At 41.0% G+C, this 27,334-nt stretch overlaps 1 protein-coding gene across 1 annotated transcript in view; it reads left to right on the top strand.

Moving 5' to 3' along the window:
* Window positions 1-17,222, top strand: part of NALF1 (NALCN channel auxiliary factor 1) — a 625,366-nt gene extending 608,144 nt beyond the window's left edge. Inside the window, exon 3 of the mRNA XM_042930147.1 lies at window positions 16,402-17,222. Coding sequence (XP_042786081.1) covers window positions 16,402-16,691 — 290 coding nt within the window. The 3' untranslated portion in view covers window positions 16,692-17,222. The remainder of the gene's footprint in view (window positions 1-16,401) is intronic.
* Window positions 17,223-27,334: the final 10,112 nt, after the last annotated feature.

Below are 27,334 nucleotides of genomic sequence, written 5' to 3'. Positions count from 1 at the left end.
AAAAAAGGACTGTGGGATACATACTAAACCATGATACTGATTTATAATCGGTGAGCCCACTGTGCCATTTCACGGAGAAAAATAACACAAGTAAATAGAAGCAGAACATCACAGGTAATGTGCTTAACAAGGACCATACACTACACTTTTTCTCATATGGCTTCTTCGTTGCTGAAACTAGCTGGGTGCTAAGCACGAAGTCCCAGAAACATCTCCCAGAGAGTTCCAGCATTTTCACACCCTCCTGTGATGTGGATTCCTAGGACACACTTACAGAAATTTCTCTGAATTTCTGAAACGCACTTCATGAAGTTCCTTCGACACACTTCCCATCTGCGAGAGCAGTCTGGTCGGAGAAGGGAGAGCGTCTCACAGCCACAATGGTTCCTGGTGAAGAAAGAGAAGGAGTTGAGATTTTTATTCCTTTCCCTGGTGACTCTTGTAAGCTCCACTCGAGTCGCTGTACTTGGTAACTGATCCGAATAAGGAAGAGGAACGTGAGACTTTCTGTCCCAACAGTCCCCATGGCCTGGGACCCTGCACTCTTTTGATGCTTTGTGCAAACCCAAACAGCTGAACTATGGCATGCTGACTTCTCCAGAAACCCATATGGCTTTCCTCCACACCAGCCAATAAAGTCTTCATCAAGGCCACCATCAAAGGATTCATTAGGGAGGGGTGGAAAATTAGAATGATATATCTAGTGAGACTGTATCTTCTTTTTGTCCATTCCTTTTTTCTTCTTCTTTTCTGTTTTCTTAGACAACATTTTTCAAATTAAAAAATCACTATAACCATTTTCAGGAAAATAACAATGTGAAATGTGATATTTAACAGCATGTGCTAGATTTCGGTTTAGATTATACTCTCTCAGGCTGCAGACAGTCTGTTTTTCTAGTACAGTCTTGGAAAACTTTAGGACCCGTTACGGAGAAAATTCTCTGCTTAGCTTCAAGACATTTCAAATGCCCAATTTATTTCTCGACTCAGCTTATGGCTTTAATGGATGAGTGAATTCTCTGCAGAACATCTCTGCCATTTTAATGTGGACTTTTGATTTTCCTTTCTCTTAGCATCATTTTCAGTTTTTAGAGCGATTTATTTTCGAGTTAATGCACAGTTAGCTTTCAGATCTGAGTGGCCTTTCTATATCCAGGTATTTTTGCTTTGTCATCCAAATGACTCAACTTACTAAAACATTCTCTTACAGCTCAGGGGGCATTATTCCTTGCTTCCTTCCCTTCATCAAATAAATATTTATTGTTCTTTGGGGATAAACAGCCTGCCAGGTATTTAGAGCACCAGGATGGGGTGAAGAAGTGATCCTTATTCTCAACGGTATCAGCTAGAAGAAAAGGAATATAATGCTGTAAATGGTTAGATTCAAGACCGATGCTAACATTTGTTCATCTTACTAGTCTGATACACCTGGCCACTACTCCCCTCGAAAAATTACTCAAATGGAAAAATTTGCCCTTGCTTAGAAAAGATAACTATAAAATTTATAAATATACAGATACTCAGAAGTCCGATTCTAATTCTTTCTGCAGATGGTCATTATGGTTTGGGAAAAAAAAAATTCATTTCTTAGGTTGACCTTTCATTTTATATTGTTTTATCAGCACAATTATAAAATAACCCGCGGGGGTCTTGGGTGGCTCAGCCAGTTAAGCGTCCAACTCTTGGTTTCAGCTCAGGTCATTATCTCAGGATTCGTGAGTCCGAGCTCCTTGTAGGGCTCTGCGCTGACAGTATGGAGCCTGCTTGGGATTCTCTCTCTCCCTCTCTCTTTCTCCCTTCCCCCACCCATCTCTCAAAATAAATAAACTTAAAAAAATAAAAATAAAATAAAATAACCCTAGAAAACTACCCAATTTTCAAGAGATGACTTCAGAAGAAGCTGTAAAGAAACCACACATAAACATGTCTTCTTGAGATTTGAGAATACAACAGACACGTGGACCATCCAAAGAGCTTTCACAGAGGATAGCAAGCCCCCCAGGGGAAGAAAGGGATGCTGACGTCAAGGTGGATTTTGGCCTCCTTGGTCTTCTCCCCCCGTCATATGCTTGTGATCACATGACATTACAGACACATGACATGGCAGAAAGCACTTTGCACGTGGAGTTAAGATCACCAGTCTCACTAGGATCACCAAGATTACCAAGCTCACGTTTAAAATAGAAAGCCTGTCTTGGATTGTCCAGGTGGGGCAATGTCATTACAGAACAAAGAAGCATGGGCCAGAAAGATGAGGCAGGAAAATCAGAGAAACTGAAAGCGGGAAGGACTCGACCCCACTGTTGCTACACAGTTTTACCACGGGGACAGGGGCCACCAGCCAGGGATGCAGGCGGCCTCTAGAAACAGAGTCTCCAGTCAACAGCCAGCAAGAAAACAGGATCTCAGTACTACAACCACGTGAGAGTGAATTCTGCTAACCTCCGGAATCGGCCCGGGTAGTCAAGGCCAACACCTCGATTTCAGCCTCACGAAACCCTGAGTGGGGAAGCCAGTCAATCTAGCCGAGGCATCTGACCTGCAGAACTGGGAAGTATTAAGTGAATGCCATTTAAGCCACTGTGCCTGCGACAGCTTTTACAGCAGCCCTGAAAAGCAAATGGGTGTTTCGGTACCGGACGTGTGGGGCCGTGTAACAAATACCAGGAAATATGGAAGCGGCTTTGGAACAAGGCAGTGGGGGAAGTTGGGAGAAGATAAAGGACCAGGCTAATGAGATTCCCAGATTGCCTTGAACAAGATGTCGAAGTGTGGCGTTAAAGACCACCGGCCAGGGCTCATAGAGGAATAAGGAAGGTATTAATGGAAACCGGAAACGTGTTACGTGGTTTCGGCACGCTCAGCAGAATCGTGCCCTGCAGGAGCATGGAAGGCGGAGATTGCATGTGATGAGTATGGGCTCTCCAGCCGAAAAGATGTCCCAGCAAAGCGTTCAAGGTGTAGCCTGGCAATTTTTGCTGCTGACGATAAAACGCGAAAGGGGAGCGAGAAGTGAGGGAACCGTTCGACAACACAAATCCAGGATTTGATGATGTGGGGAATCTCTGTCTTCCAAGAGGGCAAGAGATTAAAAGACTTTCCTTTCAGGAAAGCACACTCTAGAAAAAAAAAACAGAAGAGAACAGAGGGTTCTGGGCTGATACCTCAGAAAGCTTGAATGGTCAGAGGAGGAAGTTAAAGGCTCTTCGAAGAAGTGAAAGGTGTGACTCATGGATCCCCTCGGCCACCTGGGCAGTAGCCAAAAACAGAGGAGGGATTACCTGGGAAAGATCTGTGGATGAGCTTCTCGTGTGATGGGGCGGATCCTTGCGGCACAGACCAGGAGCTCACACGTCGTTGAGAATTTATATCAACAAGAACACTGCCAGCTTTGACTGGAAAGGACAGAGACAGGATGGAAGGAAGAAAGGGTGTCAGACCCCCCCCCCCAAACGTGCTAATGAAACTTCTCAGCAGCAAACACGTGGTGTTCATCATAAAAGAGGAAGGATGAGTCAGAGCGCAGAGTTCTGAGCCCAGAGGGGAGCTGAGAACCACACACGACTATTCCCAGGCCTGGAAACCAAATGGCGTTTGTGCAGCTGGACTTCGAACCTGCTTTGGACTGATGATCCCCTTTTCCTTCTGTTTTCTTCCTATCTGAGGCAGAGTGTCTATAACTCCGGGCCTCTGCCTATCTCACCAGTGTATGTTGGGAGCAGATAACTTGCTTTCTAGCTTCACAGATACAGAGGACTTTTGTCCCAGGATGGATTACACCCAGAGTCACATCAATACCTAATTTAGGTGGTTGGACCATGGGATTCGGGGATTTTGAACTAAGATTTAGAGATTTCTGCACTTTGAGTTGATGTGGTATTGGAGGGAGGGATTTGGAACCTTAGGGTGTGGTTTGCATGTGGCATGGATGTGAATCTTTGGAAACCAGAGGGCAGGGTGGTAGACTGAATAATGGCCCACTCCACCATCACCCCCCCCCCCAAAAAATGCCCCTAACCTAATCTTCAGAGCCCGTGAACACACTGCATGGCAGAAGAGACTTTGAAGGTAGGAATAAGATTATGGACCTGGAGATAGAGGATTATTCCGGATTATCTAGGTGGACCCATTCTGATCACCTGAGCCCAGAAAACCACAGAAGAAGGCAGACAGTCAGAGACAGTGCGAAAGGCAGAAGAGATGACGAAAAAGGAGAAGCCAGAGAGATTGGAAGAATGAGCAGAACTTTGTGGGTCATCACTGGCTTTGAAGATGGAGAAAAGGGCCATGAGCCAAGAAGCAGGGACACACGGCCTCTGGACACTGAGAATTACCCTGTCAACAGTATACAGGGACATCAGGACCCCGGTCCCTACAAGCAAAGGGAACCACCAGACTGAATGGCCATAGAAGTGAATTCTTCCCGAGAGTCTCTGCAGAGGAACTCAGCCCTGCCAGTGTCTTGATTTTGGTTTGTGAACAGGGGGTAGAGAAACCAGTCAGCCCCGCTAGACCTCTGACCCACAGAACTGTGCATAAATAAATGTGTGCTGGTTTAGCTGGTAAGTAAGTAGCGATCTATTAACAACGTTAGTAGGAAACACACGCAGAATTTCCACCACAACGCTGGGCGCTAAGATACAGTGAAGTAATGCCTCCTGTTATTAGAAGACAAAGATTATGAATCTAGGATCTGTACCCGAGAAACTACTTTTCAAAATGCGACAATGAAGTTTATTCGTTTAAATTAAATATGTGTACACATGGGGGCACCTGGGTGCCTCCATCAGTTAAGTGTCTGGCTCTTGGTTTCAGCTCAGGTCATGATCTCACAGTTCAGGGGTTTGAGCCCCGTGTTGGGTTCTGCGCTGACAGTGTGGAGCCTGCTTGAGAATTCTCTCTCTCTCTTTCCCCCTCTCTCTCCATCCCTCCCCCTGCTCGCTCGGTCTCTCTCTCAAAATAAATAAACTTAAAAACATTTTTTAAAAATATGGGTACTCATGAAAGTTCACCTTCCGCATGTGCTAGCCGAAACATAAATTGAAGTTTTACTCTAGTGAAACAAGGGCACAGCAAAGAAGATAATGTAGGATCTTAATGCGGGTGGAATAGTGAAAAATAAATGGTAAGATGATATCTGTACCACAAAAAATGTAAAAAAAAAGTTTGTATTAGAACATCGAGATGGGTATGATTACGAGGCTGGATGAGTTAGCGATACAGGAAAGAATGCAGAATACTTTCCTGATCATATGAAACATGAAAGACAATTGGAACTCGGGAAAAATGTGCAAGAGACTCATGAGTCACATACAAAGCTATCTAAAATTTTCATGATTTTTATGAATTGATGAAGCATAAAAGTGAGAATCTGTTTTGCCTGATGTTTAAACTATCTTCAGTAATATTGTAATGAAGTGGGATTAAACGAACGCTAAGGATGTACTTTATTTTACTTTCAATATTCAAAACTAGCATACAGAGCACAAACACATAGGGAAGTGTCATTGTATTTTTAGAGAAAAGCAATGATTGGCCACATGTAGGGATCACTGGGGGAGGAGAGAACTATAGTGATACAGCTTTCTTAGTGGGTCTAAAATCACTGGATTAAGATATAGGTGAAGGGATTTATCGTGTAGACTTCTGAAGATAATCACTCCCAACATAAAAGCAAACAAAAATGTGGAAACAGAATCCATCCAAAGTGTTTATCCCTGGAGAAGAGTATTAGGATCGAAGAGAAAGAAAGGTAATGATGTTTTGGGGACCCCGGGTGGCTCAGTCAGTTAAGCATCGGACTTCCACTCACGTCATGATCTCAGTCCATGAGTTCGAGGCCCACGTCGAGCTCTGTGCTGACAGCTCAGAGCCTGGAACCTGCTTTGGATTCTGTGTCTCCCTCTCCCTCTGCCCCTCCCCTGCTCACGCTCTGTCTCTCTCTGTCTCAAAAATAAATAAAAACATTTTTAAAAAATGTTTAAAAAAGGTAATGTTTGCTTTCTGATGTTATTCGAGCATTTTTATTTCCATGCACATGTAATAATTTTCTCATTGCCATTATTGCCAGTTTATTTCCAAAGCATTTATTTTTTTATTATGAAAATGCATTCCAGATAAACTCTCTTAGGTGGGTATTAGTAAAAGGCTATCATGTGATCTTATCCTTACTACCTTTAACAATTCCTATTGGGCGGGGGGGGGGGGGGGAGAGCAGACAGTAAGTGGCCAAGTAAACAGAAGCATCCGACTGTCCCACTTCTGACTCCAGTAAAATAACCAAGGGAACGTGAAAACTCCAGGTCATCAGAAAGGGCCCATCCACGTGCAAGAGACTGAGCCATTTCTTCAAGAAGAATGGAAATCAGATCACATTAGAGCATACTGGGGGCTCCCCTGGAAGAATTGAGACCTGTGATCCCACAAGTACTCGCTTGGAGGAAAATGGTTTACGGATAAGGGCGAGTTGAGAGAGAGCTGGCAAGCATTCTCCCAGACTTCCTGCGGTCAGGGCCGGCTGACCAGAGACATTCTCGATGGCCGTGCAGGGTCTCCAAGGCAAAGCATGGGCTTCCTCTCCAGTGTAGCACGAGAGCGTCGGTAGAAGAGGTGTGGGTCACACGGGTATCGTAATACAGCACAGAGAAGATTCAGGTGAATGAAACTAACTTGGGAAGGGCTACCCAGAGCACTGGATCCCTAACTGCACTTCTAACCATCCTTGGTGGGAGTGGGGGTGGGGGGGGGGTTGAGATGTCAAACCAAGTAAGTAATAAAGTCACTCGAGCTGTTTTGACACATCACTATTAAAAGAGAAATATACAGAATATTATTTCCTAGGGCTGTTGTAAGAAAAATGTGTCACAAGTTTGGAGGCTGGACATCTGAGATCAAGGTGTTGGGAGGGTTGGTTCCTTTTGAGGGATGCGAGGGACAGTCTGTTCCACACTTGTTACCTAGCTTCTGGGGGTTTGCCGGTGACTTTGGTATTCCTTGGCTCATAGATACATCACTTGTCCACCCGACCTACTCCCTGTGTCTGTTCACAATGTTCCCTCTGTCCATGTCTGTCTCTGTGTCCAATTTCCTTTTTCTTTTAATTTTTAATATATGGACACAGATCATATTGGATTAGGTATCCTGTAGTGACCTCCTCTTGATTAAGTCTCTGAAGATCCTCTCTCCGAATCAGGTCACATTCTGTGGTACTAGGTTCTAGGTCTTTAATATCTCTGCGGGGGACTTGGTTCAACCTTTGTCACACAGAAAACAAAATATGGAATCTCATAAAATATGCTTTACATGAAGGCAGGAAGTTGAGAAGCAGAATGCTACAGCACGTATTGGAGAAAAGTTACTGCAGGGTAATTTTACACAGCATCTACTCAATAACCTTCAAGAACATACGGAAACTTTAAGACCAGAGGAGAAGAGTGGAAAGGGAATTGGGCTGGGAAGCAGGCAACCATAACACTGGTCTTAGATTTTAAAAAGGAAATATTGTAGGGCAACAAAGAAAACTTGCCAATACATGCTAGATGTATTGCATCAACCATCTAGAAATCGGAATAAACAAAAGGGAGGGACAAGCATGAAGAATCTAGGGGCCAGGTCCAAGGTGCTGCGGCATAGAAATGGTGACAGGGGATGTGATAAGTTGAAAACGTACAACACATAAAACTGAGAAAAGAAACAAAGAAATGACAGGAAATATCTTGCCTGAGCTTGAGGACAATCCTATGGGCAGGTGAAAGCGATTCTCTCCATTGTGGCAAAATTTCAAAAATTAGATTAAATTCCAAACAGTCCCGAGTTCTGAGGTTGAAGGCAACATCCCACAGGCTCCAGGGGAAAATATGTCTTTGACCACTGGACGTCATATTTCTCTTTCAAAAAGACTGGACCAGTATCCAAGGCTTCATCTGTTCTGCGGGAATCTCTCTCTAGCGTGTGGCTGGTTGGTCCCCCGCGGATGAGAGAAACAAGTCCCGTGGATCTGCCTCCCCAGGAGTGTGTCACGAGAACCCCACAATCCCTGTCACTCCCCAACGGCACTGCACTGAGAGAACAAAATGCTGGAGTCCTGTGTGACCACATGCATGAAAAGGCAGCCCAGCCTGCCTGCTGGGGGAGGTGTGCAGGGGGAGATCCAGGCATACGGGTTACAGTGCTCACCTCCACCAGGGGGAGGGCACGTCCCTCTCTGATGGCCACAGTAATCCCGTGATTTGTCCTTCATGCTGCCTGGTATGCTCTCGGCCTTGCAGTTCATGAAATAGGCTTGAATTTTTCCAGTATTACTCCCGCCACCTGTTCTTGTTCTTTTCATTTTTTCACCCAAATTGGCTCCTCTGGGTTTCTCTTAATTGCAACCACTTAATCCCTGAATAAGATAGATATAAAGCAATATGCAAACATTATTAATAATTACTGTGAGGGACACCTGGGTCGCTCAGTGGGTTGAGCGACTGACTTCAGTTCAGGTCATGGCTCGTAAGTTTGAGCCCCACGTCGGGCTCTGTGCTGACAGCTCAGAGCCTGGGGCCTGCTTTGGATTCTTTGTCTCCCTCTCTCTCTGCCTTTCCCCCACTCTCTCTCTCTCTCTCTTTCTCTCAAAAATAAATAAACATTAAAAAAAACTTTTTAAATAATAGTTACTAGGTGAGAAGATATAAAATATGAGTAATTTGACAATAACTGAGTTTAAGACATCTGATGGTAGCCAAAAAATGATACAGAATGAGGAGATGGAAGAAACAAAATTTTGTTAACCTCCTTATCAGTGATACTGGTAATTAGACAAATCTAAGTTCAAGTGTGTATGGTTTTTTAAAAGCTAAAGTTCAAGTAGAATTAATAACAGCCAGCATTTAACAAATTATGAAAAAAATAGCATTTAAATATGCTCACACAGAAAATGATAGAAAGCAAAGGGAGTGGTAAAGAAACAATTTTAAATGTTTGGAAATATTATTATATGATGATAAAAGCAAGACCAAGCAGTGTAGATCCAACAATAAATGTAAATGGGTTAAACTCCCCTTTTCAATCATTGTGAAACTTACATGTAGAACACAGTGGAGAGAAAATATAAAGAGACCAAGAAAAATTAAAATAATAGACAAAGGTATATCAGATGATGTATCTGCATGGATGCTAATACACGTGAAGTTTATATTAATACCAGACAAAATATGCTCTATACGACAAGAGGAATAAAAACAACAATAAAACTTCACCAAAAACAAAGTGTCATGTTTTCTTGATTTATATTAAATGTCTAGTGAAAAATGTGAAGATTTATGAATTTTCTGTACCTGACATACATATGTCTGTGGCTGACATAATAGCCAAATGTATAAAAAGCAAAATAGGGGCGCCTGGGTGGCTCAGTCGGTTAAGCGTCCCACTTCAGCTCGGGTCACGATCTCGCGGTCCGTGAGTTCGAGCCCCGCGTCGGGCTCTGGGCTGATGGCTCAGAGCCTGGAGCCTGCTTCCGATTCTGTCTCCCTCTCTCTCTGCTCGTCCCCCGTTCATGCTCTGTGTCTCTCTGTCTCAAAAATAAATAAACGTTAAAAAAAAAATTAAAAAAAAAAAAGCAAAATCATTACAACAGTTGTTGTAGAAGACACATTTCTCGGTGGGTGACATTCTAATAGGCAAAAAATATATAAACACAGAGACTAAGCATTGTTAGCAATGTTAATATTTGCAAAAAATAGCAAGATAATAGTTTTACATAATGCAAAGAAAAACCACAAAGAAAATAATTAGAGAAAATCAAATTTCTTAAGTATATGTATTTATTTTGTGAGAGACAGAAAGGGTGCACAAAAGTGAGGGGGAGGGACAGAGAGAGAGGGAGAGAGAGAATCCCAAGCAGGCTCTGCACTGTCAGCACATGGCCTGAGGCTGGGCTGGATGTCGGGCACTCATGGGTCCTAACCTGAGTGGAAATCAAAAGTCTTATGCTTAACCGTCTGAGCCACCCAGCTCTCTGAGAAAAAGAACTTTTTTAAAGGCCACGTGCTTGAAACTAAGGTAAATAAAACTTGAAGTTAGTGACAAAATTAGTTTTGAAAAGGTATCAGCTGACATTTTTAAAAAGCCATCAAACACTCTTTTAAGTCACTTAGATATAAAAGGAAATGTACATTACGGTTACAGAAAATGTAAAATCGTGGCAAATTAAAACATGAAAGAATTGGCTAAAGCTATTCTCAGAGGAAAATTGAAAGCAATAACTAACTTATTAAGGAAAAACACGAATTCAAACGAGTAAAGTAAGATTCAATTCAATATGGTTACAAGGGGGATAATAAGAGAAGATTGAACAAAGGATGAAGAAGGAAATAACATAATTAAGAAATTGATGCATTAGCAAACAGAATAAATATCAGAACATATCCATTATTTCAAGACCTGTATCTCTGATCATGCAAAGGAAAGTGGGCAAAAAAAAAAATCTTTCAAGTCTTATCAGGGACAAAAAAAAAGATGAAATAGAGTATTAACAATAAAGAAGATATAGAAGCCTAGTCTTCAAATATGCGTAACTCTGCATTAATACATGTAAAACTATCAATAAGACAGGCTATTTTTAGAGAAATATGAATGATCAGACTTGACAAAAAACCCTCACAGATTGATAGCCATCAAAGAAACTGTAAAATTATGCAAATGACCTTGAAGAAAAGCTGGTATCCAGAAAGTTTTTTAGATTCCAAACTAGAGTTTCTAAAACTCCGTAATTATGTATATAGACTACACATACATATTGTGTGTATATTACATATATAATCTCACTTAGTAATATACACAAAGTTTAAAATCACTCCTACCAAACCAAATAAAGATTAACAATGTGCAGTCACACATGCTGAATAGAATCTTACTCACATGTGAAATCTATAAATTACATGCACACTTATGTGTGAATCTATGTGTCTGTATGAATAAACATTTGGGAAAACAAATGCAGCAGTTTCTTCTTGTTTCTTCATTCATCCTAATGAAGTCAGATTTGGGGTGATTTCCTCCCCTTCTTTTTACTTTACTGTTTCTTAAACTTTTGCATTCAGAAAAATATTAAGCATATTACTTGTTCAGATATCTTAATAGACATATATTTCTGGACTTAAAGATGGTGAAAGGTAAATTACTGAGATAATGAAGGATTATATTTAAATATTATCATGTGTTTATTTTAACCATTTCCTTAGAACATTTGATATTCCTGTACTTAGATAATATTTGTAATGACTAGACTAGAATAATTGTTTTGAGCTATTAAAAATAAGGGTCTTCCATGAGTGGTTCAGACCAACTGAAAACAGAAACAGAATTTGAATTGGATGTTTTTTAAAGTCTTTCCTCATAATAAATTCTTTTTTTAATCTTTTTTAAAAATTTTGTTTTAATGTTTATTTATTTTTGAGAGAGACAGAGACAGAATGCGAGTGGGTTAGGGGCAGAGAGAGAGGGAGACACAGAATCCAAAGCAGGCTCCAGGCTCTGAGCTGTCAGCACGGAGCCCAATGCGGGGCTCAAACTCAGGAGCTGTGAGCTCATGACCTGAGCCAAAGTCAGACGCTCAACCGACTGAGCCACCCAGGTGCGCTTAACCTTTTTAAAATTTTTTAATGTTTATTTTTGAGAGAGAGAGAGAGAGAGAGAGAGAGGGAGACAGAACGTGAGCAGGGGAGGGGCAGAGAGGGAGGGAGACACAGAATGGGAGGCAGGCTCCAGACTCTGAGCTGTCAGCACAGAACCTAATGTGGGACTTAAACCCATGAACTATGAGGTCATGACCTGAGCCAAAGTCAGATGCTTAACCGACTGAGCTACCCAGGCGTCTCCCCCCGACCATAATAAATCTGATTCTATTCTTTGTCCCAACTTACAAAAGCAATAATTATTATGTGAGGTTTTACTATCTGCAGGCACCATTCTAAGCAATTTGTGTATATTATTTAATTCTCCAAAAAAAACTCCATGAGGCTGGTACTATAAGATAGAATAGTAATTCCTATTATTATTATTATTATTACTTAATGCCAAATGGCAGCTAATGATTCGTTAGAGATTTCAAATAGAGTATTTTGTAAGCAAAATGTATCAGAACATTTCATTCACTGAAAATTTCCCTTTTCCCTTTCGTAACCCTTTCCCTTTTCCCTTTCGTAACCTTTTCCCTTTCTAATATATATAATGTGCAATGAATTTCATTTGTGCAATGAAATTATTGCATGAGAAATGAATTCTTTTCATCTGGAAATAAGTTCTGGTAGTCCCTTGAATGATGTGGAAGACTCAGCCGCTGGGGGTAGGTTTCCCAGGAAGCATGTCTGTTTCCCAGGAAGCAGGTGGTTGATCCCGGAAGTGCACCTGCCAGGGGGTCAGGGAAGCAGGATTCTCAGAGGGACAGTATCTGGAGCTGGAATGGCCCTTCACAGATGCCCTGATGATTGAAGGCAGATGCCCAGGGGCCGAGAGACGGTTTCTGGATCTACCTGCCGGTATTATTCTAGCTGGGGGAATGAATCAGAGATGGAACAGAGCAGAATGAGATACAGAAAAGTACAGTGATGTTTTCTAGGCAGACCCAACAGAAAAGAAATTGTTTTGAGGCATAAATCCGAAAGGATGGAAGGATGGATAAGGTTCAAAGAGCTTTTGCTCTCCTGGACAAATAGGCCGCATGTTTTCTGGGAAATCCGATCCAAAGAAATGTACAAACTTCTCCATCTAAACAGTTCAGGCAGGTCCCCTTCCCAGGCCACTCACAACCTTGCTTAGGTGCTCCATTGCAATACTTTCTCCTGCAGACATTGGATCCAGAACGCACAGGCTTCTCGCGTAAACAATAAGAAATGAACAAACCAAGAAGAAAAAAATGACTTGAAGAAAACAGGGCCCCTGCAGGGAGGAAATAAAATGTGACAAATAAAAGCTCTGCAAATCTTTCCACGATGAAAGAATATATTGCCGCTGTGAAATGAGACCAGTCAGTTCAAAACAAAACAACAACAACATTCGGAGTACGTGAAAGAACTCTTGGAAATTAAAATGTGATAGAAAAAAAAAAAAAAACTCAATAATATCATTACACAATAAAAGTCCCCAAAGCCTCCAGAAAGTAGAGCAAAGAGATGCAGTGGCATAAAGAGAAATGAGATAAGAGAATTCAAAGGCAGGGCCCAGGGGCGCCTGGGTAGCTCAGTCGGTTAAGCGGTCTGACTTAAGCATCTGACTTTGGCTCAGGTCATGATCTCACAGTTCATGAGTTCAAGCCCCACAGCAGGCTCCACACTGAGTGTGAACAGCCTGCTTGGGATCCTGTCTCCCTCTCTCTCTCTCTGCCCCTCCCTCTCTCTCTCTCAAAAATAAATAAACATTAAAAAATAAAATAAAACTAAAAGGCGGGGCCCAGAAGCCCAACAACTGAAGAAGGGTGTCATGCACAGAAAGAAATCTGGAGGATAAGAATTTCTGAACTAGAATTCCGTGCTCAGCCAAACAAGAAATTAAATATGAGGTAGAATAAACACATTTTTAGACATGCGGCATCTCAGAAATTTGCTACCAGGAGCTTTTCCTTACGAAGATACTACCTTGGTCCACCAAACCCAGAAAGGACATAGGAGCTATTCCTCAATAAGAGAGCCACAGGATAGAATCTGCAGGTGTCCCCAGGGGGTCGTTCATTGAGGCTGTCAGGCTGGTGGCTGTGCGCCAGGCATAAAAGCAACAGGTCCAGATCGTGAAAGACTCCGGGAGATAAAGCTGATAGAACATCCCCATTCTGCCAAAACAACTGGGAGGGATTTGGGGTTGAAGTCGTGAGTACGTAGGAAACTGTTAGATAATGATTAGCTCTTGGAAAACCAGAATGGCGAGGGACGGAGATCTCCAGGTGACTGCATGTCTGAGTTAAGACTTGTTTTGACAACGTCGTAATACAGGGAAGCATGCTGAACTTAGAGTGGGAGGTGCATATGGGCTGAAAAATGAGTATTTTATCCTCACGTGCCCTAGGGGGAGGTCTATGAAGATAAAAAGGGAAAAAAATCAAGAAAAGCATAAAACAGGTTATTTCCAGAAATGTAGCTAAATACAGAAACAGCAGAAAGAGGCTCAAGTATTTGTCTCTGAGAAGGAAAAATTGGGGCTGGGGGAGGTGGAAGAATTTTTTTTTTTAAATATCTTGTGGAATTATTTGATTATTAATATATATGCATGTATAACTCTGAAAAAATCCTATAAAAGGATGGACAAGGGGGAAAGAAAGTGTGAATTTTATCAGTCAAGCAGAATAGTACATTTATGGGCCTAAATGAACTGCCTTATTCTTTCTGAAATGACTTTAGTTATACATCAGTAAACTAGCTTCTGAACACATTGGAAGAGCTTCTTATTTGGATGAAATTGTCAAATATATATATTCTCACTATTAACTTTCTAAAATGTTGATCTAAATGAGCTTTAGATTTCTATTCTTATAATCTTAACTATACACTCTCTTTTTTGTAGAATATAATTTGGAAAATGTATACTTCAATAAATGATCAGTCTACTAGTGACGTATCTTATTTGCAAAAAGAAAATATCATACAATAAAAATGTCGGAGATGCAGACCTCATTAATTCAGTTTTTTTTCCGTATTCTATCTAGGAGAAGGTGAAGTTTACCTTTGAATGCCTAAGAAGAAATGAATATTGTAAGCATCATTATAAGGATATCTTGGTCATTTCTTTAAAAGAAACTGAAGATTGCAGTGTATAATATCTTATTTAATAGATTTTTAATTAAACAAATATGTATTGAGTTTATTCATGTAATAAGTGCTTGTTAAGTATCTGTTTTGTTCAGGCATTCTTACATAGTGGGAACACAAAGCTGAAATACATAGTTCCTGCTTTTAAGGTGACAGATGAATGAGGAAATTGACATAAAACTAGCACTTATGGTGAAAAGGACAGATAACAATTGAAGAGTTCCACAGAATACACTAGCAGCCCAGGAGAGAGTATAGACTTCACACAGGCAATGTCAGGAAAGCTGAACTTGAAGATAAATGAGAGTAAGGTCTATGAGTTGATGGAAAAAAGTCCAGGAAGAAAAAGCAGCTTGAGAAGTGGTGAAGGTATCGTGTGCTCTGGAAGAACCAGCAGTTCAGGCTGTCTGTCTGGAACATTGGCCAATGAGTCAGCAGAGATGGGAAAAGGTATTTTAGATTGTATTAGTTAGGTGGAGACAATGAGACACTACTACTAGCTATTATTATTAAGAGGAGCCAAATTTTTCATGCTTCTGTATACTAGGCACTAAGCCAAGCTCTTTACATACAAAATCTTGATTTAATCCTTGTAACTACTCTGTCCTCACCTTTAAAGTTTCAAGCTTGAGGATAGTATAATAAAATCTGCGTAGAAAGTTTTTGCTAACACTCTTGCAAAAGTGTTGCTGTCAGGTAAAAAAAAAAAGATACAAAATGGGTTCTGTAGCTACTTAACAAAATTATATATAACAGAGCAAGAAACAAGATTGGAAAGACTAGAGGTAGCCAAGTATTTTATTCTTTTCACCAATTTGAAAGTTTCTAAAATATCCATGTATCAATTTAAAAATAAGAACAATGCATTATTATAGAGGAAGCAGGGAAAGGAGAAGGGAGGAAGAGAAGAGATTCCGGGAGGAGGGAAGATAAAAGAGAGGCGGCAGGCATTCCTGGAAAGGCAGGGGAGGTTGGAAATAGAACAACAGAGAGCCTCTTCCTGCAATGGTCCAGGCATAAGATAGGTCTTCTGCAGTAGAACAGCAAATGGAAGAAAAAGAACAATATTTACAAAATAAATCCAACGGAAATGTCCCCATTGGATGCTTAGAAGGCTCTGCCCATTCACCAAGAAGGCGAGCTAAGGACAGGGCGAGGTCGAGAGGAAGTGATTACTAAAGCTGGTTCCTAGAGCTATGATGTTACAATTGTTCGGTTGTTTCTCTTAGCACAAGTAGTTACTGTTACTTTACCTGTTACATCAGTTAATCGCATTCCTTCTAAAGAAAAAGGATGGTTGTACAGCCTTGGTCACCAAGCTGATCCAGAACCTCAGGTTCTGATTTTGGACCTAATGGAACCTTTCACTCTGTATTCATCACAACCCAGAGCTTCCCTGGTGTGGCCTCCGGGAATGTAAAAAGAGCGCAGTGAGGAACTTAAAAGTACCGGTTGACTATGTGTCCACGTTGCATTGACTTGCCTTTCCTTTACAAAATGCTTAACTGCCTGTAAGATTTTGTGGATCAGAACGTTAGAGTAACAGCTTCACTGTACTGTGTGAGCTCCTGCCCGTGGCCCTTGGCGCCTTTTAACCGGGCCCTGTCCTGTCTTCACCCTCCAGGGCTCTACGAAACCTTCCTAACCAATGATGAACCCGAATGCTGTGATGTCAGGAGAGAAGAGCGCCCCAGCAAGCCCTCCAGAGGGACGGTGGGGACCAGCGGCCCCTGTCACAGGACGTCACTCACAGTGTCATCAGCAACCAGACTGTGCAACAGCAGACTCAAACTGTGTGTGCTCGTACTGATTCTCCTGCACACAGTGCTCACGGCCTCCGCGACGCAGAACAGCACGGCGCTGAGCGTAGGGGGCATCAACGCGCTGGAAGACAGCTCGGCGCGCGAGGAGTAGCCGGGAGGGCCACCCCAGGGCCACCAGGGCCACCAGGGCCCCGCCGGGGCGCACCCAGCACCCGCCCGCTGCCGCTCGGACACACTGGGTGCTTTTACCCTCCAACCGCTTCTCGCAGGGCCTTTAGGGTAAAATCTCAGAAGATGGGCCTGGATCCAAACGAGGACACAAACACAGCTTTTTATTGACTAAAAGGCTGTAAAGTGACTTAAATTTCTCACACCATTTTATACACTGTGTTTTAATGTTTGGAGGTTTTATTTGCTTTCCTTTGATTTTGGGTTTTTTTGTTCTTTTATTTTTTTGCACTTGTTAATACAGGATTTATTTTTTGGGGATGGTTTCTCAGAGGTAAACTAAGTCTTCACTGTCTCTTTCTCTCTTTCTCTCTCTCTCTCTATATATATATTTCTAGTCATTGTGTGTGTTCATCAGATAGTTCTGTCTCTATGTCCTGTCAGTTTCTATTAGCGGAATGATTGCTATGACCTCGCGGTATATAGCAAAATACAACAACAACAAAAAAATCATAAAAAAATAAAAAAAGACAAAAAAAAGAAAACAACAAAAAATAAAAATAAAAAAACCCCTAACTCTTCCCTCCCGCTTCCGAAAGCGACTGCCTTCCCCGCCCCCTCCCATCCCCAGCCCCTCCCAGTCCCCTCCCCAAAACCCTCCCTATCCCATGCCTGCCCCCAATCATCCCATCCCCACTCCCGACTCCCCAATCCCCTTCCCCCAACCTTCCCATCCCCGCCCCACCCCCCTCCAGCCCCTTCCCAGGCCCCGCCCCCGCCCGGTCCCCGCCAGCCTCTTCCCAGGCCCCGCCCCCGCCTGGTCCCCGCCAGCCCCGCCCTCTCCCCGCCCCCTCCCAGCCCCGCCCCCAGCAGACAACATCGCTTGCTTCTGTCTGTGCAGCCGCAGTGCGGGCGCGCACGCTCCGCGGTCCTCGGGCCGCTGTCGCCGACCCCGCCGGGAGCAGAACAAGGGGTTCCTTTTTAGCTGAACAAACAAGTGCTCTCCATGGTAGGCGGAATCAGACAGTTAACACATTTTTATGTTGAAAACAAAACAAAAGCAAAGAAAACCACCATGAACTACGTTGCTCCAGCTCCCATCCCCCGAGGCCCCGTCCCTCGTCGCCGTCGCGGGTGGTCAGGTGGCCGCGAGCCCGCCCAGAGTCAGGACGGGCGCGGCTGGATGCCCCTCCTGCGGGACTGCGGGCGGGCTCTCGTGCGGGTCTCGGCTCGCTCGGGCCCTTGCAAGGGCAGCAAAGGGACTGAGGACACAAATCTGGGTTTCTTTCTCCTCCTTTGTGGTCGTGGAGGAGACCGCAGAGATGCTCAAACACCGGCAGAATACAGAATATATACAATTTTACCCCCGTATTCCCCCACCTATGATTTTTAAATTATTCCAGGTATAAAGTGTATGCAATTCTGCATTATCACAAAAGAAGAACTTGTTTAAAAAACAAATAGGTTAGCCATTTTCATTCAAGTGCAAAAACTCTGTCACTGGAACACGCTCTAGGTAGTTGACAAAAAGAGAAGAAATCAGATCGCTCTGTTTGTATTTTTTCTTTTCGTGGGAACATTTCACCTGCTGAGTGTACATGAATTTGCTTTCTAAAAAAGGCTTTTATGAGTTTACAGTAGAATCAGTGGAAGGAAGAGTTCATAAGGGCTGTTTTTAAAAAAACAAACAAACAAAACAAATAATTAAAAAAAACACTTTACATTCCTTCCTATACTCTAACTACACTTGGGAAGTGCACTTCAGATATGTTTGCTGTGTAGCTGGGAGATGAAGGAAAACCATAGAAAAGGTCCTCGTAGCGAACAAAATTTAGTTATTAACTTTATAGCTATGAAATTCCCCCAGGCATTTGTTTTTGTTCAAACAAACTTTAATCTCTGCATCATACTTAACCCTGCGACATGCGTACAGTATGCATATTTTGTTTTGAATAAAAAAAATGTTTTGTTCCAGTCTGTTAAGAATATTCAAAAAATAATAAAGGTATTGCTTAATAAAATTGCTAGAATTGTTTAGCAGTACATGCACAAATATTTTACTAGATTCTTCGTTTTAATAGTGTTTTGTTGAGACTGAAAAATCCTAAAATGGTCTGCGCAAATACAAAAAAAAAAAAAAAAAAAACCCGCCAAAATGCAAAACTCTCCAGTTTTTGTTCCTTTTTTAAAAATTGTTTTTTATGCAAATGCCAACACACATTCACACATGCGTGCACACACACACACACACACGATACAGTATTATAATTATGGAAATACGATGCTATTTCTGGGGCCACAAGAGGGTGGGAAGAGGTGCTTGGGGGACATTGAGTTGCTGCAAGTGTTAAACACTGGGAGAACCCTGCATGTTTAAAGACCATCTAGTGGTGGACCACAGATTTCAGGGGAGTTGGGGGATGACTAAAGTAGGGGAGCAGTGGGGGAAGGATACGGGGGGGGCTAACTCATGAGAAAGGATTTAGGAGTTGAGTTCTTTTTCAACTGACCCCTTAAAGGCTTTAAGATATATGGCCAGAAGGGGCACTTGGGTGACTCAGTCAGTTGAGTGTCCGACTTCCGCTCAGGTCATGATCTCACGGTTTGTGGGTTCAAGCCCTGTGTCTAGCTCCATGCTGACAGCTCAGAGCCTGGAGCCTGCTTCAGATTCTGTGTCTCCCTCTCTCTGCCCCTCCCCTGCTCACGCTCTGTCTCTCTCTCAAGAATAAATAAACATTAAAAAAGTTTTTTTTAAAAAAAGATATATGGCCAGGAAAAACTGTGTTCTCACCTTCATCTACCTCTTCTGTGCAAAGGCCACGCCACGGTCCATTTCTTCCTTGTTCCTCATGCTCTTGTTTGTGCCCTGGGAATTTCCATTCTGTGGGGAAATGACAGATCAACACAGATGTAAGTTCCACCCACTCTCCTGATAAAAAGTTACTATTTCAAGACGCTGGGCAAAATGATTAAAAAAAAAAAAATAGCGCATAACAAACAGGGTTTCATTTTCTCTTAATATCTTTTGCAACTGGTTAAAATTCTTTTCAAATATAGAGGAATTGGAAGATTCCACTGCGCCATGTTTGAGCTTTAGTTTGGGGAGAATGGCAGCGGAGAGAGGGAGACCAAAACCCAGCAGTACCTTACCCTACAGGTAAGCCCTCCAGAAGACAATCTCAAGAGTTGGGAGAAACAACACAGTATCTAATCGTACTCTGAAACTATAATTTAAGTGAGGACAGGGTGGCAGGGAAAGAAGGAGAACCAGTTATTTACCACCCGTCAACCAGTGTGGGAATTGTCTCTCATTCCGGTAGAATTCTTTTCTTGCCATATACATTTATCCTTATCCTGTGAGAATCATCTCAGTGCCTCGTATTTATTACTGTAAACGCACATCCCTGTGTTTCCATGGACACAGGGAACTAACGTGGCTTTTCAGGGGTCAGCCAAAGGGTCCAAACGGGCAATGGCTCCTTCGCAAAGTCAAGAAACAGCCATTGAAGATGCAAGTCTCATCACACTCATGGGCCATTCGAAGTGGCTTTTCTACTTGATCAACTTGCGCATGTTAATTCTGACACAAAAAGTTCAGACCTGGCACCTTGGCAATCATCATCCCATTCTATTTTTCTTGTAGTAGATATCCACTGCATAGTGGATAATGAATTATGTATTAAAACAATTATTTCTGAAAGCAAATTGCAAATCAAGAAAATACTACTTGATCCGCAAATGGGTAGAACAGATTTCCCCAGGTTTATTACTGTCTTTATTTCTGCAATAGGGAAAGTCCAGCTTGTGGAAGATTTTGATTCTGCAAAGCCAAACGTCAAGTAACACAGTGTTACTCCTTATTACGTTTGCATTCGGCGAAGCTTTACATTGTTCTTTCATTAAAAAGATAGTAGCTGTATCCTTCTCCTCTCCCACCATATGGTAAGTGAAAATTGTTCATTTAAATGACATCACTAGGAACAAAGGAATGTAGCTCCTCACCAATGAATTGGTGCCATTTAAGTACTAGAACCTGTAGTCATTAAAATAAAAGGAGGCAGGCAGCAAGGGAAAAAAGGAAGACAAGAAAGAAAGAAAAAGAAAGGAATAAAGAAAGAAAGAAAGAAAGAAAGAAAGAAAGAGAAAGGAAGAAAGAGAAAGAAAGGAAGAAAGAGAAAGAAGAAAGAAAAGAAAGAAAGAAAGAAAGAAGAAAGAAAACAAACAAGGAAGGAAGGAAAGAAAATAAAAATGGATATTTATATGAATGAATAAGAACATTATTTTTGCCAGGAAAAAACTAAGTGAATGGTGTATTTGGGAATCAGCTCTGTGTGCCAAGGAGGTGGCATCTGATACCTGGACAAGATTAAAACCCTGGTAGATCTGAGGCTTGTGTTCTTTCCAGGTAACAGCTAAACTTGTTAGTGGAAGCATTCAGTCAGTTACAAAAGGTGCATCTTATTTTTACCAGAACTGCAGACGGGTATTTAATTATACACACACGCAAACGTATACATAAGGAGACAGGCTATACAGCTACAGCATACCTTTATAAGTGTATAATATATGTATAGACATAGCTTTCAAGTAAAACTTGAACCACAAAATTATTCAGTCCATGACAACACACACATAACATTGTGATAAGTGATTCCTATTTATTTGCTAAAGGTTGAACAGTGTGCTCATTTAAAAACTATACCTACTTTGGGGTAGAAAACAGACTCTCAGAATGTCTCCATTAATGAAAGAATACCAATTTTTAGGTAACCAGAATCTTCTCTATCTTTTAAGCATTAATGATGTTTAGAAAAAAATGGAATATGGCATGCAGGTATTGAGCAATGGTGAATAATAAGTCTTTAAATGGGAGGAAGGAAAAAAAAGTGAATGGAATAGGACCAGCCTAGAGCTTGAACCACCTCTGAGAGCAAATTCCAAACACTGTCCCCGGAGCCTAGTGAGATTCTTAGGTCTCACACATGCTTTGGGAGTATAAGTTATTTTCTCCAAATTCTAAGATACTTATAAGATTCCTAAGTTTTAAACTTAAAAAGTTAAAAACTGTAAAAAAAAAAAAAAAAAAAAAAAGAGCTATCTGATGTCGTAAGCCACATCTGCCCACATTTCATTTTTTTTACCCCCGCGCTGCTACTCGGCTCACTGATTTGAAGTAAAGGAGAAGAGGTCAAGGGGAACGTCCTGATGAAACACCTAGCCAAGAAGTAGTAGTATTATGTGCTTTTCAAGTTCATTTTTTACTGTAAAGAAGCACAGGATCTCAGGGGCAAAGCCATCGTTTGGGTACCTACTTGGCACCTCTTAACATGTGGCACAAGGAAGCCAATGATTTTGAACACGAGATCACACACATGGGACTACTTGAGGCGTAAGTGAGATAAAGGGAATAAATGTGCCTGGACAAAATGCCGTCCTCAGTAACAGTTATGATTACTCGGTGGTGAAGGGAAACTCACTGCTTACTTATGGGGACTGCTCCTGGAAGTCATTCAGAGTTGCCGGATTGCACTGGTGTTTGTCTTAGTAACATGTTTTTAGAAACATTTCACACCTTTAGTCTAGCAAACTGACCACAGATGAGTTTTCAACATTTTTTAAAAATTTATATATATTATAGAATTAAAGTGAGCTCTAGGGGTGCCTAGATGGCTCAGTGTGATGAATGACTCTTGATTTTGGCTCAGGTCATGATCTCACCGTTTGTGAGATCGAGCCCCATATTGCGTTTTTCACTGACAGCATGGAGCTTGCTTGGGATTCTGTCTCTCTCTCTCTCTCTACCCCTCAAAATAAATAAATAAAAACGTTAAAAAAAAAAAGTGAGCTCTAATGACTTTTAATGCAATCAGCTATTGTTTCTTTATATGTCTTCCCCTCCCTGCCACCCCAACCCCCACCCCCACCAACAAAACAACAAAAAGTAGAAGAAACCCTTAAGAATTGAGAGGGGGCTCCATGTACAAGTATGAATTGATCTAAGGTGGTCATAGAAACACTGATGCAGCCTCCAAGTGGTTTTGAAAGTGCTCGTGGATTTTTTTGTTTTAAGTACAAATCTTTGACACCTCTGGATTCCATAAGCAAAAACACTACAGTAAATTTAAACTTACTCAGCATGAACATGTATCTAAACTGAATTGATATCTGTTTGTCTTAAAATAATACTATAATTTCCATGGAATGAAATTACAATGAAAAAAACTAGGAAGCCTGCAAAGTTTTTGATAAAGTCTAAGTAAATGGATTAAGCAGGACTCTTGAGTAACATTTCTTATTTCACTAATTCTAGTCTCGGGGGAGCCTATCGCCTTCCCCCCCCCCCCCCCCAGATATTTTAATGTATTTGCATGCTTGACCCACTCCCTACTTCTGACTATAACTGACATCTTCAAATGCTTTCATATTGACAACTGTCATTGAAAGCCAGACTGTGGATATTGATCTATGGATAGAGGCTGCTACAGAAACAGTAACTATTTCTCCGAAAGCTTTCAGCTCCTGTAACACCCACTGCCCAGAGCTACCGTCTGAATGCTGGATACCTACAAAGGCATTTGTTTCAAAAAGCAAGTTTCAATGTGTGTCCATTTCTCATGGACTGTGCCGGAAGGAAAGTGTACGTTCAAGCAAAAGTTAAAGTTCTCTGTGGCCATTAGGAAAAGGCCGAAAGGAAGACTATTATCTCTGTTACTTGTTCTTTGTACTTTTCTTCCTTTTCCTCCCTGTGACTTTTATTTTCATATCATGATAAGCATCTGAATGTTTGCACTGCAACTTAATGGGCCATATTTCCATTTTTTCATAGATTTATTGATGTATGATAGATCAAAAAATAGGAACAACTCTACAAATGCCTATATTATTTAATTTTTTTCTAAATTCACTAACGTACTCTTAAGTAAGTAGAAACATAGAAAGAAGTACTCAGACCAATCAATTCTGAAAGACTAAGAATGAAGTAAAAACAAGCCAATCTCACTAAACTATATGTAGTATGCTGGCAGCTAGATGGATGCTTTCTTTCTTTTTTAAAAAAATTTTAAATGTTTATTCATTTTTGAAAGAGAGAGAGAGAGAGAGAGACAGAAACAGAGTGTGAGCGGGGAAGGGACAGAGAGAGGGAGACACAGAATCCGAAGCAGGCTCCAGGCTCTGAGCTGTCAGCACGGAGCTTGCCCCGGGGCTGAAACTCACAAACCGTTGAGATTGTGACCTGCACTGAAGTCAGACACTTAACTGATTGAGCCACCCAGGTGCCCCAGGATGCTTTCTTTCTTAAATTGAAAATTCTTAAATCATTAAAATATTAAAAATTAAACATACTGAAGATTTTTTTTTAAAGCCACTGGTAAGGTTTGTTTATACCTTGTTTCTTTGGTCAGCTAGCTTGCTCATTTCAGGTCAATTTGCTTTTTCTCTCACTATCATTATGTTGCTGACCCCAAGTGACTCCTCTCAGAATAGAATTGGCCAAATTTCTCTATGCAAATAGGTTATTAAGCTTGACCGTTTGGCAATGGAGACTTAAAAAAATTATCTAGTTAAATATAAAGGTTTCAGCGTTTTATTTAGCTTCTTTCTTTTGTGTCTTCATTTTATCTTTTTATTCTTGGCTATCTCTTTATATGGTATGAAAAAATAGAGCGGCACAGTTAAGATAATAATTTCTGCTGACTTTGTTGATCTTTGGATAAGACCAGGGGACCACAGCCGTGGATTGAAAGTGACCTAAATGACTTGGTCCGTCCAGCTGCAATCTCGAACTGTGGAAAAGACCAGGGAACCACCGCCATGGATTGAAGGTGACCTAAATGACTTGGTCTGTCTAGCTGCAATCTTGCTTCCAAGGTCAACATCCTCTGTCATAATGTCTCCAGATAAACCGTGTGATGATGTGGCCATATAACCTTGGCTCCTGCTGAGGCAATTGCCTAGAATGTCATTATAACACCAGAAATAACATGTCTATGTATTTTTTCCTTCCCCTCAATTCAAAGGGCGCACAAAAGTTATCAGTAAATGAAATATAACAGCAACAAAATTTGCTTCTAAGCCTTTAAGTAGTGATTCAATTTTGATGAAAATCTTGGAAAACATTTGCTGCATTGGTTGAGCCAAAGCATTTTGATTTAACGCGATTCTCCTTCTAAAACGCAATACAATGAAATAAAGATTTGGATTCACAAAATATATAGTATGATGAATAAATAATAAAATATATTTTAAGTGTTCTCATGTATTTTTACCTTAGAGTCTAAAATTTCATAGTTTTCTTTTTAGTGTAGTTTTTCTTTCCCCTTAAAACAATGTAGGTTTCTTTTTTTTTTCAATTTATGTGGTTTTTCAGAAAATGTCTTTCCATAGCTTTCTGAATCTCTTCAAATTTCATACTTATGTTCAGTAAGACATTTGAAATTAAACTCTCTACTCATCTGTTAGGCCCAATATATATCAAAGTCTTTATATTGTTACAAGTTGTTATAAGTAGATTTAATTACTTGCTTTGATTCTGACCTCTTTCCCCTTTTCTTGCTCCTTCCTAATTTCTACTGCTCTCTCTCCTCTCTGTCTTTGTCTCTGTCTTTGCCTCTCTGTCTCTGTCGCTCAACTTCAGGATTTTGAAATGAGCTATCTCAATCTCTGTCAATGGCATTGTTGAACCACATGGACTGTCCTATGATTCTTAGAATTGAAAAGAGAATTAAATGATCTTATCAGAAAAACATGAAATTAAAAGATGTGAAATACATTAAATACTTTATAATTAGAATAACTTTGGTTGTGCAACCAAGACCCTTTAATCTTCTAGTGAGAACTTTGGTGCTCTAATTTATTACAATGCCTCACAAAGAAGTATTGTTTTCAAAATGAGTTAGGTGAACTGTCAAAGCATGTGAAAAGCACTAATATAATACCCTTATAAGAAGGCATTTGCAAATGACGACTTTGACTTCTTCAAGGTTAGACATTTGGATTTACATATGTTATAATAAAATACAGAAAATTTACTTTCAACATTTGATTTTGGAAAAAATACGCTCCAACTGAAATGGAAATTTAGCCTCCCTAGCCATCCAATTTTATTGCATACATTTTTTAAGCTATTGAGAAATTTTCATTTTTATACTTTTAAGGAGAAGTAGCCTCTTAACAAGAGCCTCGCCCTCTGACAATGCCCACAACACCTCACGACACCACTGATTTTGTATGTTTCTGAATAATTTGCGAACTATACACTAACTAGAACTATAACTATACTAACATTACTCCTTCAAAAGAGCAGATATATTTTGAAAGATCGAAGACTAGAGAAAATACCTTAAGCAATTCTTTCTTTTAAGAGTAATCCATCTTGAACTTTATAACCCCGTGCAATGACAAACCACAGTCAAATCCTGCAGAATTTTTATTTAATGTATCAAATCCGCATGCGATCTCATTCACAGAAACAGATCAACACCAGAGTCTTCCTTCTTTTCCTTGTGAATTTGGCCAATCAATCTATTTCTCCCTCAAGCTTTTCTCAAAGGTGAGTGTAGAGTGAAAATTTATTTCTTGTGCCATTAGAGGGAGCAGGATGAAGTTCAAGCACAATATTATTTGTACTCCTGTCACAAAGTCCCCAGTATGCTCAGTGCTCATCATCTGAGGAGACAGCACTGTATCATCCAGGAAGCACACACCCCTGTTGACTAAACTCTCCGGAGAGGACTGGGAACCCATCCTGAAGTGGCAAGCAAGCTCGAATCAGAACAAGGTGTGGAGGAAGGGGGTATATTTCTTTTTTAAATCATATGATGGGGGCGCCTGCGTGGCTCATTCAGTTGAGCGTCCGATCATGAGGTCATGATCTCCTGGTTCATGGGTTCAAGCCCACCCTTCAGGCTCTGTGCTGACAGCTTAGAGCTGGGAACCTGTTTCAGAGTCTGTCTTCCCCTCTCTGCCTTTCCCACACTTGCGTTCTGTCTCTCTCTCTCTCTCAAAAATAAATAAACATTAAAAAAATTTTTTTAAAATCCTATGACGAACACCAATAAAAGTTCTGGGCAATAAAGACGTGTCTTACAGGATTCAAAGAAAGCATTATATATATTTCTTTTCCTGTGTTTTTATTTTATTAAAGTTTCCAGAAAGGGTTGGGGGGGGATTGGGGTTTAAAATCAATACTTAATCTCTCATTTTGAGAAAAGTATGGATATCTTACATCTCCGTATATTAGTTTCTTTTAAACATACCCATAAACTGCCACATTCATGACTTTCAATCCTTTATTGAAAAAAAAATTATTGAGAAGGCTTCTACATCACTGGGACTAAGCTAGGCTTTGGAGAAACAGATACAAAAGAAGTAATTTTGATCTCTCCGAAGTTTCTGGACCAGTGTAGGAAAAGGGCATATAACAATGATGGAAAGAGAAAGTCAGGAGCACGGCAACCTTGAGGACTCTGGGAGCACTTAACTCTGATTGGCAGGGGTTAAAGGTTCACAGGTAAAGTGACATCCTCATCATCAAGTAGGAGGTTAGCAAGCAAAGGACAGATGGAGTATGCGGTCACGTGCAGAAGACCAAAGCCAAAGGGACCTCTGTGTACAGGGCAGAGAAAC

The sequence above is a fragment of the Panthera leo genome, chromosome A1 (genome assembly GCF_018350215.1).
Source record: "Panthera leo isolate Ple1 chromosome A1, P.leo_Ple1_pat1.1, whole genome shotgun sequence".
Lineage (NCBI taxonomy): Eukaryota > Metazoa > Chordata > Mammalia > Carnivora > Felidae > Panthera > Panthera leo.
Note: the sequence above shows the minus strand (reverse complement) of the source record. Positions and strands in the feature narration are given on the sequence as shown.